The 12,337-nt window shown below is 51.4% G+C and overlaps 1 protein-coding gene across 1 annotated transcript in view; it reads left to right on the top strand.

Annotated features, from left to right (window-relative positions):
* ACOT11 (acyl-CoA thioesterase 11) overlaps nt 1-12,249 on the top strand; it is a 56,190-nt gene extending 43,941 nt beyond the window's left edge. The window contains exons 8-16 of the mRNA XM_066269103.1: nt 799-918; nt 2,286-2,430; nt 4,361-4,416; nt 5,270-5,336; nt 5,690-5,773; nt 7,560-7,693; nt 10,448-10,579; nt 11,186-11,312; nt 12,094-12,249. Of these exons, the coding sequence (XP_066125200.1) occupies nt 799-918; nt 2,286-2,430; nt 4,361-4,416; nt 5,270-5,336; nt 5,690-5,773; nt 7,560-7,693; nt 10,448-10,579; nt 11,186-11,312; nt 12,094-12,249 (1,021 nt within the window). The remainder of the gene's footprint in view (nt 1-798; nt 919-2,285; nt 2,431-4,360; nt 4,417-5,269; nt 5,337-5,689; nt 5,774-7,559; nt 7,694-10,447; nt 10,580-11,185; nt 11,313-12,093) is intronic.
* Nucleotides 12,250-12,337: the final 88 nt, after the last annotated feature.

Below are 12,337 nucleotides of genomic sequence, written 5' to 3'. Positions count from 1 at the left end.
TATTGTCTGCTAAAATCCTGCCCGCCTCCCCCATGAAGCCTTTCTGACTAGTCCCTTCTCCCTAGAGGTGAAACTATTTCCTTCCTTCGTCTACAACCTCTGTGCCTGTCTTGGGCTCATTCTACCCTAACCATCAGGGCATTTTTATAGTTAGGATAACTGCCACTCACTAACTGACACTCTTATACCTTTGTGACTGACTTTGTACTTGTTTTTTCTTTTGCCAAGAGTGCTCTTCCCAACCCACACTCTCCTTAGGCAACTTCTTCCTCACCCCTGAGAGTCTCGCTCCAGTGGCCCCTCCTCTGTGTTTAGTGCGTGGGACACGATGCATAAGCAATGCCCTTTTAGGCAGCCCAAGCTGTGAATACAGTAAGATTTTAGTGGAAAGTCAGAGTCTAGATTGTCAGGGAAGGCTTCCTGGAGGGAGAGCACTTCAGTTGGGCTTGAATGACAAGTAGTTTGGGGTAAGGAGAGGGCTTCCAGGTAGTAGGGACAGCTGTTGCTTAGATACAATGTTTGGAAGAAAAATGGGGTAGGGATTACCCCAACCCTGCCCCAACCCTGTCACCTCAAACGCAGCTTCTTTCCAGCCATGCACATAGACTCAGTAGTCTAAGCTCGGAAATGGGACTTAGTTCTGTTCCTCTGGGCAGAACTGTCACTGGGTGGGAGTGGGTGGGCCTGAAGGTGGTGCATGTGGGGATGGGGGTAGGGGTAGAGGCTGGCTCAAGCCAGGGGCTGAAGCACTAGGGACAGGACATTTCTCCTGTCCCCTCACCTACCCATCTCCTCCAGCCGGCTGTGTCATGGCCACCCTACGCTGAAAGCCATTGAGATGTTTCAGTTCCGGGGACCATCCCAGGTTGGGGACCGCCTGGTGCTCAAGGCCATTGTGAACAACGCCTTCAAACATAGGTAAGAGGCTGGGATGGGCAGGACCAGGGTCCTGGGGGCTGAAGATTTTTCCTGACCCAAGAAAGTACCCTACTGCAAACCTGTCAGGAACCCTTGGCCCTGCAGATGAGGTCTAAGCCCTGCCCTGCTGCTGGGTCCTTTCACCTTCGCCGAGAGTTAGCTCTGATGTTCCCTCCTCGGGGCTCCCCCAACCCTGTGTCTCCTGCTGTCTCGGATCACGTACCACATGTTCACTATGTGTGTGCTCCAGACGCCTGGCCTGCCACAGTGTGGATCACAGGGCTGCCTCTTGCCAGTATTCTGTTGTCATCAAACCTTTTTCTAAACAAAGCTTAGTCCCCAGAACCCTTACCTTTGAAATGAATCCTGACTCCTACTCCTATGAAGCTTACTTTAAATGTCTATCTTTTCTTGGTGATTTCAAAGATCATAGTATAGTCAGTAATAGTGAAGGATCTGGAGCCAGGCTACCTGGGTTCAAGTTTGGCTCACCTCTTACCAGCTGTGTGACTACTTTTGGGCAGGTTACTTAATCCCTCTGAGCTTTGGTTCATTTGCCTGTAAAACAGGGCTCACCACAATTATCTTATAGTTTTAAGGATTCAGTGATGTGTTACTAGTCAGAGAAATGTTTGGTGAAGGTCTGAAGGACAGCCATTGCTGCTGCTATTATTATTGTTGTTATTCACAGTCTGACCAGCACACATTCTGCTGCCAAGCAGGGGGAAAAGCCTTGAACAGGGAGCTTTGAAACCTGGTGTTTGGTCCAGATTCTCTTCCAGACTGTTGTGTGACTCTGGGCAAGTTATTACCCTGTTCTAGGTCTTGCTCTTCCCATCTGTATAAGGTCTACATTCTATGATCAAGACCTTCAGTGAGGGGGATGGTGGCTCCTATTCTATGATATAATTAATAAAGGCAGATATACAACGGAAACAGCAGCCACAGAGCTGTGAGGGTGCTGGTGACTGTGTGTGTAATGAACATTTTTTCTAACTAGGCTCTGCACCTCCACCTCCTTGCTAGTGTTTTTCCATAACATATTTTCATAACATTCTACCATTATATATTATATATAAATGCTTGTTGCCGCACCCCTCAGCTGTTAGCCCACGAGGACATGGATCGACAGGCTCGTTCGTTTCTCTGTCTCCAGTGACTGGCATAGAGCCAAGTATGCAGTAGGTGCTCTGTAAACACTGATGAAAGGGAACAGTTCTGGGTATCCTGCCAGTGGGGCTCTGATCTAGAGAGAACTGCAGGAGTGCACGTGTGTGCACGCACATGTGTGTGTGTGTGCATGTGTGTTGGGGAGAGGGCCTCAGGAAGGTCTGCCTGGCATGAGAGCAGCCCTCCCTGCCCCACAGCATGGAGGTGGGCGTGAGCGTGGAGGCCTACCGCCAGGAGGCAGAGGCCCATCGGCGGCACATCAACAGCGCCTTCATGACCTTCGTGGTCCTGGACACAAATGACCAGCCCCAGTTGCTGCCCTGGATTCAGCCCCAGCCTGGGGTGAGTGAGTGCAGCACGCTGCCCTTCTACCAGCTCCCCTGCCTTCCTGCCCAGGGTTGGGATGCCTGCCAGCTCCTGACAGGCCCAGCCCTGCCCCTCTGCTGGAGCACAGCCAGTACTGAGTGCCCTGGAGGTACCCCTTGGGCCAGGCAGGAGCCTTGTTCTGCCTAAAACATTTCAGACCATGCGCGTGGACTTGGCTCCTAGCGGGTGTTAACAGAGCTGGAAGAGCACTGGCTTTGGGGTCAGATGTGTGTTAGAGGGACCTCTGCTACATTCTAGTGGGTGCCCTCTGTGAGCTTTTGGTCCCTGCCTGTAAAGCGGGCGTACCTGCAGTCTAGCTCTCGCAGGGCTGTGGGGGTCTATGGGATACTGAGAAAGTGGTGATTGTTATGACAACGATGACAGGAGAGCAAGGAGACAGGGATGAGTGTCAGGGCCTGGGTTCAAAGGCTGTCCCTTAAAATAATGCTCCCTTGTGCCTTCAGTGGACCTGCTTCTGGAGGGCCAGGGAATGACCTCGAAGAGGCTGTTCTCTCTCTCTGGGAAGGTCCCTGCCCTGACTGCCTCACAAGGCTGAGTATGGGCCATGAAAATTCCCTGCTCCATAGCTGGGGATTGGGCAGTCAAGAGTGGGTGGTGGGTGGAGGCATGGGGAGCCTGGTAGATGGGCAGTATAGTGTACAGTCCCCACAATGCCTTCCAGGCCCTTGCCATTTACTGCTCGTGAGTGGGGACACATTAGAGCAGTAGTTAAGAGGGCAGGCTCTGAGGCAGGCCATCAGGGTTCTGTTCCTCTCTCTACTCATTACCCCTGTGACCTTGGGCAAGCCACTTAAACTTTTCATGCCTCAGTTTTCTCCTCTGTAAAATGGGGATGTACTAGTCCCAACCTCAGAGGGTTGTTGTAAGGCTTAAATGAAATTTTGCATGGAAAGCACTTTAAAGTGATTTTATTATTTTTAGAATTTTGTTTATTTATTTATAAAAGACTTTATTTATTGGCCCTGGCCTGTTGGCACAGTGGTAGAGCATTGGCCTGGCATGTGGATGTCTCAGGTTCAATTCCTGGTCAGGGCACACAGGAGAAACATCCATCTGCTCCTCTACTCCTCCTCCTCTTGCTTCTCTAGGTCTATCTGTCTGTCTCTCTCTTTCCCTCCTATAGCCATGGCTTGATTGGAGCAAGTTGGCCTTTGGCACCGAGGATGGCTCTATGGCCTCCACCTCAGGTGCTAAAAAGAGCTCAGTTGCTGAGCAATGGAGCAATGCCTCAGATAGGCAGAGCATTGCCCCCTAGGGTGCTTTCTGGGTGGATGCTGGTTGGGGTGCATGTAGGAGTCTGTCTCTCTGACTCCCTCCTTTCAATGGATTAAAAAAAAAGATTTTATTGATTTTACAGGGGAGGTAGGGAGTAAGAAGTAACAACTCATAGGTGCTTCAGTTTAGTTGTTCATGACTTGCTTGTTGCTTGTCATATGTACCTTGACTGGGAAAGCTCAGAGCTGTGAACTGGTGACCTCAGCATTCTGGGTCATTGCTGTATCCTCTGCACCACCACAGGCAGAGTTCGCATGGAAAGCACTTTAGAATAACTATGCCTGGTACATAGCAAGTGCTCAGTAAATGTGGGTTCTTATCAGCATTTTACAAGTCCTTAGGGATCTCCTTCTTCCAAGGAGGCAACTAAGGCCTGGTGAGAGCAGGTGGTGTTCCCAGTGTTACCCAGAGTCTGAGGGGGAGCTGGGACCAGAGCTCAGTGCCCGGGCATTTTCCTGTCCAGGTTGCTTTGACTCTGGCTGCCCCAGTGAGGTCTGAATACCTCCTTGGGCCCTTGTTGGGGGGAGGGTTAGACATACCAGGGGTGTGGGGAGCAAGCTGGTTGTCCCCTCCCCCCCATACCATGGTGTGTCCCCGATTCTCTCCCCAGGATGGTGAACGGCGGTACCGAGAGGCCAGTGCCAGGAGGAAGATCCGCCTGGACAGGCAAGTTGGGGCTGGGTAGTGGGACAGGACATGGGGTCCAGGCTGCCACATGCTTCTGCGGCCTCAAGGAGTTGCATTTCTTCAATGCTGCCCCAGTGCTGGGCCCTGCGTGGGCCCTTTACATCCATGTAGCCTCATTTCACCGTGGTCTGGTTGGCCCAGTGTACAAGGTAAGAACACAGAACAGAGGGACTGTGGCCATGGGCACACAGATAGGAATGACCAGCAGAGTGAGAATTTGAACCTGGCCAGGCCTGGCCAATGTTCAGTCCTTTATTTCTTCCATTGACTTTGATGCCCATTTGGCAGATGAAGAAAGAAAGGCCCTGAGAAGAGAAGCGATTGCTCGAGACAAAAGCCTGGGTCTGAATGACTTGGCTAAGGAAGCACTTTACAAACCTAGTTTGTAAAGTTTAGAACTGTACAGTTTAGAGCCGTAAACACACCAACGTTCACCTTTTCCATTCATTGTTAATAAGAAAATGTGTATTTATGGAGCATTTACCATATGCCAAGCCCTGTTCTCATGACAATCTTATGAAGCAGGTGTGACTACAAACCCCATTTCACAGATGAGGACACTGAAGCATGAGAGTGAAGCTGCTTTAGCTCAGCCAGGGTGTGGGGCACCGAGCCTTCCCCAGGCACGGGCACCCTGCCCTCGGCCCGTCCTCCGCTCACTGAGTGTGTATATTCTTGCTGCTGTGTTCTGTGGGCCCATCCAGTCTCCCTGGATAGACTGGGGTCTCTCGGGGCTGAGCACGGGGCCTGGCACACAGTTGGCATGCAGTGAAGTCTGTCCAAAGAAACAGGCTCCCAAGGGATCAAGACTGCCATCTTTCCTCTCTCCCAGGAAGTACATTGTGTCCTATAAGCAGGCGGAGCTCGCCCTTTCTGTCTCCTGGGATCCTAGCAACCAGGTAAGGCCCTCAGCTCTGAGGGGAGAGTCCTCGGGCCCAGCGGGGTCCCCAGCCTTTCCCTGCTGTCAGAGTGGGTTTGGAGGTGGGCCTGAAGGGGACAGAGTACTAATACCTCAAGGTTCATGTAGCTAGCAAAGGGCTTCCCTATGTCCCTGTTTGGCAGGAGGGAGCTGAGGGGAGAAGTGGCTTGTCCAAGGTCACTGCCCGGGTCTGACCAGGCCTGGCCTCCGTCCCCAAAGCCCAGCACCCACCCTCCTTCACAGTCCAAGTTCCTCTCCCTGACCTCAGCATGGCCTTGGCACCAAGCCTTATGGAAGGGGAGAAGGTGAGGCTTCTCTATGTGCCCTGTCCAGGTGTACCTGAGCTACAACAACGTCTCCTGCCTGAAGATGCTGGTGGCCAAGGACAACTGGGTGCTGTCCTCAGAGGTCAACCAGGTAGCTGACCCCACCCACCCACTGTTTCTCCTCTGGGCAACCAGAGGTGGCTGACTGCAAGGAACAGGAAGTCTCTCAAGTCATTCATGTCAAAAGAGAATTTCTTATTTATTTAGTTATTATTGATTTAATTTATTGTGTTTACATAGATTCAAGTGTCCCACCGAATACATCCCCCCACCCCCATGTTCCCCTCAACATCCTCCTTGCCCCCCTCCCCCCAACGCCCTCCCCCCTTCCCTCCAGGATTTGCTTTCTTGCTCTCTATAACGTTGTGTTATGTATATATAATTTCACCAATCTCTTTCCTTTCTCTCATCCCCTTTCCCTCTGTTCACTTTCCCTCTGGTCCCTTTGATCCTGCCTCTGCCTCTATTCTGTTCCTCAGTTCACATTGTTCATTAGATTCCTCAAATGAGTGAGGTCATATGATATTTTTCTTTCTCTGCTTGGCTTATTTCACTTAGCATAATAGTTTCCAGGTCCATCCATGTTGTCACAAAAGGTAAGATTTCCTTCTTTTTCACTGCTGCGTAGTATTCCATTATGTATATGTACCACAGCTTTTTAATCTACTTGTCCGCTGATGGACACTTGGGCTGTTTCCAGATCTTGGCTATTGTAAACAATGCTGCAATAAACATGGGGGTGCATTTCTTCTTTTGAATCAGTGATATGGTACTCTTAGGATATATTCCTAAAAGTGGGATAGCTGGGTCAAAAGGCAGTTCCATTTTTAATTTCTTGAGGAATCTCCATACTGTTTTCCACAGTGGCTGCACCAGTCTGCATTCCCACCAGCAGTGCAGGAGGGTTCCCTTTTCTCCACATCCTCGCCAGCACTTATTCTGTGTTGTTTTGTTAATGAGCACCATTCTGATCGGTGTGAGGTGGTATCTCATTGTGGTTTTAATTTGAAAAGAGAATTTCTTTTTAAAATTTTTTTACTTACTGATTTTAGACAGAGAGAGGAAGGGAGAGAAAAATATTGTTTTTTTTTTTTGTTCTACTTATTTATGCATTCATTGGTTGATTCTTGTATGTGCCCTGACTGGGGATTGAATCCATAACCTTGGTATATCAGGACAACACTCTAACCACCTTAGCTACTCGGCTGGGGCAGAAGGGGATTTCTTAAAAGGATTGGGATGAACCCATAAAACAGTGGTTCTCAACCTGTGGTGGCGACCCCTGTGTTTTGGTCATTCGATCCCCCCAGGGTCGCGACCCACAGATTGAGAACTGCTGCCATAAAGCCAACCCAGTCATACCTGCCTGCACAAGGCCCTGAGCAGAGAACCCCCAAATGCTCCTCTCCTGTCCCCCCTCTTGCCCCATCTCTCATCTGTGCTGCCTTTGCCCAGCTGCTTCCTCCCTCCCTCCCTGCCTCCCTCCTTCTGCCATGGATCACACAGGGGAGGGTGGGGGCAGTGGACAAGCATGGGCAGAAGCAGACGAGCTTTGCCACTTTGGCCTCAGCCCTGGGACGAGTCACTTCCCCATTAGGGGGTTTGATGGGCACCTGGCTCTGAGGACCCATTCCTTGTGGCCTCAGCCACTGCTTCTTAAGACACGTTTCTGTCCACTCGTGCTGAATTCTCTCAACAGCCACTTTCATAGGAATGTGACTGAGGCTCAGAAAGGTTGAGTTGCTTATTCACAGTCACACAGCAAGTCAGTGGCAGTCCTGAGCTTCCATCCCTGGCCTCCAGCATCCCAGTCAGCCCACTCCATCAGCAGCATAGTCTGGGGATACAGGAATGAGGCTGCCCTCTGTCCCATGCAGGTCCGCCTGTACACACTGGAGGATGACAAGTACCTTTCCTTCCACCTGGAGATGTTGGTACATGTGGATGCAGCCCACGCCTTCCTGCTGCTCTCAGACCTGCGTCGGAGGCCCGAGTGGGACAAGCATTACCGGTGAGGGCTAGGGCACTGGTGGGGTATGGTCCCTTCTTGGGCCTGGTGGGGAGGTGGAGGGCCCACAGGTGTCCTTCAGTGGAACTATTTTATTTTTTGTATTTTTCTGAAGTGAGAAGTGGGGAGACAGAGTGATAGACTCCTGCATGTGCCTGACTGGGATCCACCCGGCATACCCACTAGGAGGCGATCTTCTGCCCATCTGGGCCATTGCTCTGATGTGACTGGAGCCATTCTAGCGCCTGAGGCAGAGGCCATGGAGCCATCCTCAGTGCCTGGGGCAACTTTGCTCCAATGCAGCCTTGGCTGTGGGAGGAGAAGAGAGAGACAGAGAGAAAGGAGAGGGGGAGGGGTGGAGAAGCAGATGGGAGCTTCTCCTGTGAGCTCTGACTGGAAATTGAACCCGGGACTTCCACATATTGGGCCGACGCTCTACCACTGAGCCAACCAGCCAGGGCCCAACGCTATTCTTTATTATGCTTAGCCCCAGCTGGCCTTTAGCCAGGATGGGGGAGGGGGCTGTAGTTATGTGTTAGATGGGAGTCAGGGTCAGGGTTATTCTGAGCCTTTAGAGAAGGGACTGAGCCTGGAATTGAAGTTGAAGGCTTGGTCCTGTTTCTGGTCCAACTAGCTGTGTGACCTTGGGCAAGTCACTCCCTTTCTGGGCCTTACTTTTCCTCCTCTTAAAACAAATCTTTTCTGCTGCATGACAGCCAGAGCAATCCAAAGCCATTTGTAAAACTTAAAAAAAAAGAAAGATAAAAAAATGGGTACTTGAGGGATGTCATGGGTTTACAGTCAAGGATCGATCACTGACTTTCAATCTGTTTGGTGGAGTTCTACGTTCCCAAGAGAGTTTCAGATACTGCTTGGGGTGGGGGATGAAAGGCTGAAAGGCTGGTGGACCCCTCCCAGATTCAGGCCAACTAATAGAATGCCAATATACCAAATTTACTGTATGTTAATTCTACGTATGGCTATGTATACAAATATGTTAGTTTTTGTTGTTGTTGTTGTTGTTTTTTTTACAGGGACAGAGAGAGAGTCAGAGAGGGATAGATAGAGACAGACAGGAATGCAGAGAGATAAGAAGCATCAATCATCAGTTTTTCGTTGTGACACCTTAGTTGTTCTTTGATTGCTTTCTCATATGTGCCTTGACCGCGGGCCTTCAGCAGACCAAGTAACCCCTTGCATGAGCCAGCGACCTTGGGTCCAAGCTGGTGAGCTTTTTGCTCAAGCCAGATGAGCCTGCGCTCAAGCTGGTGACCTCGGGGTCTCGAACCTGGGTCCTTCCGCATCCCAGTCCGACGCTCTATCCACTGTGCCATCGCCTGGTCAGGCAAATATGTTAGTTTTTAATGTAGTGAATGACTGAATATGAATGTTATTCCTATTAATACATTGGTTCCCCAAATTAACTGATTCTTCATATAAATATCTTTTGCATTTAGTCAAGGAGCTATGTTCTCAGGAAAATAAGCCAGAATTTCAATGTTTAGTATGGGAATGTTACGTTGAAAGTGGTATTTTGTCAAATCCCTTTGAAATCATTTTCTGCTATGCCAACACCCTACTTTGGAGGGGGGCTTCTTTGATCATTTCTCCAGTGGCTTATAATGAGGAGCCTATATTCCTGAGTCTATCCTTTAGGAGGACCTTGCTTTTAGAAATCCAGTGAGCAGTTCCTTTGATTTTTGACAAATGGGTCTTCTCGCTCCTACCCCCGTGTGTCTTCACTTGAGCAGGCCCACTTGTAGTTGTTTATACACGGGCTTTCTGCTTCAGATGTCTTTGCAAAAAGGGCTGTGCTGTTTTAAAAAGCTCTGGTCTAGGTGACCCCAGGCCTGCTGGCATGCCATTCGATTTGGTGGTGGATATTGGGGAAGCTGACTATATGGTAAGAAGACTTCTTGGAGGGGGTAGGCTGGTGTGGGCCTTGAAGGCCAGACCAGATGTTGATGCTTGATGGGGTTGAGGGGAAGTGGCCTGAGGGGAAGGAGAGCCCCTAGCTGCTTCTCCCCACCCTGCTCCTGAGGCTGCTTCAGAGGGAGCCGAAGACAAGGGAGAAGGTGGCATGTGTACCTCTGTGGATGTCCTTGTGTTTATGTGTGTTGGTGTAAGCCTACGTGTGTGTACGGGCACATGGACACGGTGTACCCAGGCCTGAGGGGCAGATCCTAGCACCTGAAAGCGTGGGCACATCCCAGCTGCTCTGCTTCCCTATTCGCTTTGTGGCTGTGGGCAGGTTGTCTCCAGAGACTCAGCCCCTCCTCTATGAAATGAGGCTACTAAGAGTATCTGCTATCTGAGATTACCTGCGCGGTACACATGAAGCACTTAGAGTAGTGCCTGGCACACACTAGTGCTCATTAAATGTTCAGTACAACCAATAAGTCATCACACATCTGTGTGGCATGTGTGTACCTGCAGACATGTCCAGACATGCATGGGTCTGTGTGCGCACCTGCCACACACCCATAGTATCTGTACAAGGAGGTGTACCTGCAGGTGTGTGTCTGCATGTCTTCATCTGTTCCTGTGTCTGTACCTGTGTATTTGTTTGTTGCACGAATCTTGGCCAAGCCGTCTGCCTCCTGTGGTCCCTGCTGAGCCATGTAGGGGCTAACGTGTCCCCTACGCATTGACTCAGGGAGGCTGAAGCAGGGAGGGCTGGACCAGACCTGCTCTCCTGCTCTCCTACAAGGAATAGGTGTGACATTCTTGGGCCCTGGTCTCTGGGCCTCCCCACAGGAGCGTGGAACTAGTGCAGCAGGTGGATGAGGACGATGCCATCTACCATGTCATCAGCCCTCCCCTCAGTGGTGACCCCAAACCCCAGGACTTTGTGATCCTGGCCTCCCGGCGGAAGCCTTGTGACAACGGGTGAGTGTCTGCCTGATGGGGTGGGAGGTGGACAGGGAGGAGACATCAGCCTAGAGTTGGCTTTCTGCTTCTTGTTGGCTGTGAGACCTCAAGTAATACTTGGCTTTTCTGGGTAAGATGCAGGACAGGGACCACACCTCCACTCTGGTCACTCATGCCCTAAAGCACCTCTGATCCTGAGGTGGTGAGATCACTTCTCACATGGCGCTTCCTTGGCCTCCATCCTCTGACAGCACCATGTGGGCTGACGGGTGGCGAGTCTGCCAGCGGTGTTATAGTGAGGATGCTGAGCAGACGGCCTTACTTCTGCTAGAGACAGCCATAGACAGATGAAGCATAAAAATCCCAAAGCCCACCACTCCTTCCAACGGGGCTTTTCCAGAAAAGGTACATGAAGTCATGCTGGCTTCTGACAAATTCAGTGCTGTTAACACACAGGTGCCTCCTCTCTCCAGCCTGGCCCGGAGCCAGGCACGGGGCCTTTAAGTGTTTACGTGTCCTTGGAGTCTGGTGTCAGTGCCAGAGCGGTGTTCCAGAGCCTGGGCTGGGCAGGACAAACCCTCATCTTCTCCTTCTGTGCCCCTACCCACTCTTCCGCCCCTCCAGGGACCCCTATGTCGTTGCACTGAGGTCAGTTATGTTGCCCACGCACCCTGAGACACCAGAGTATAGACGTGGGGAGACCCTCTGCTCAGGCTTCTGCTTCTGGCGCCAGGGGGACCAGATGACCAAGGTGAGACCTGGTGTCCCCTGCACCCTGATCCACCCCAAATCCACATGCATGTACTGAGCTCAGCACTGTCCAGCTCCCACAATTCCAGCCCTGGGCCCCCACCTTCTGCCTGACTGGGCTCTTCCAACTTGGGAGAGCCGCCGAATGTCAGGGGGTAGAAGTAAACTATCATTGAGATCTAATCTAGACAGAGAAGTCCGAGGGCATTGCAGGGTCTTGGGAAAAGCTCTGGATGCTGAGAGCAGAAAGCCTAGGTTATGATCTAAAATGCATCTTATTTACCTTTATACCGCTTCCTGTCTAGGAAGGCTTCGTATGGGTCTCAGGGCCCATTATACTCAGCGGGGCAGTTGGCGTTGAACATGTGGGGAGGGGGCTGAGAGCGAGTGAGGGTGGGCAGACACAGCTCCCTCCCTGGCTCACAGCTGTTGTTAGGGCCCCTGAGATTTGTTCAAGTAATACACTGAACTGATGAGCCTCTCGGGACAATCCCTGGGCTTAGTTCTAACTTGTCTCTGAGGCCCTCATAGACCTTCATTTAAACAGGAATCTGTGTTGGGCAGAAACCCAGTGTCTGTCTTCCAGGGCTTCCCGGCTGGCAGGGGACACACGGTGACAGTGCAGTATGTGGTGACAGGGAAGCTAGGGTTGTCAGCACCCAGAGGGGGGGGTTGGGTGGTGCCCTCAGCAGGCAAGCAGGGCTGACTCCGCTGCCTCATGCCCACCTGGCGCCCAGCCCTCCCCAGCCCGGCCTCCCTGAGTGTGGCTTTCTGACCTACAGGTGTCCTACTACAACCAGGCCACCTCGAGCTTTCTCAACTACGTGACCACCAACGTGGCCGGCCTCTCCTCTGAGTTCTACAACACCTTCAAGGCCTGTGAGCAGTTCCTTCTGAGCAACCGAAACGACCTGGCCCCCAGCCTCCAGACCCTATAGGCACCCTCAGTAGCTACCTCACTCCCACTCCATCCTCCAAGGACACACGTGCAGTGCACTGAGGAAGGCAGAGGCGTTTATTTCTTCA

Source organism: Saccopteryx bilineata, chromosome 3 (genome assembly GCF_036850765.1).
Source record: "Saccopteryx bilineata isolate mSacBil1 chromosome 3, mSacBil1_pri_phased_curated, whole genome shotgun sequence".
Lineage (NCBI taxonomy): Eukaryota > Metazoa > Chordata > Mammalia > Chiroptera > Emballonuridae > Saccopteryx > Saccopteryx bilineata.
This window is presented reverse-complemented; position numbering and strand designations above follow the sequence as displayed.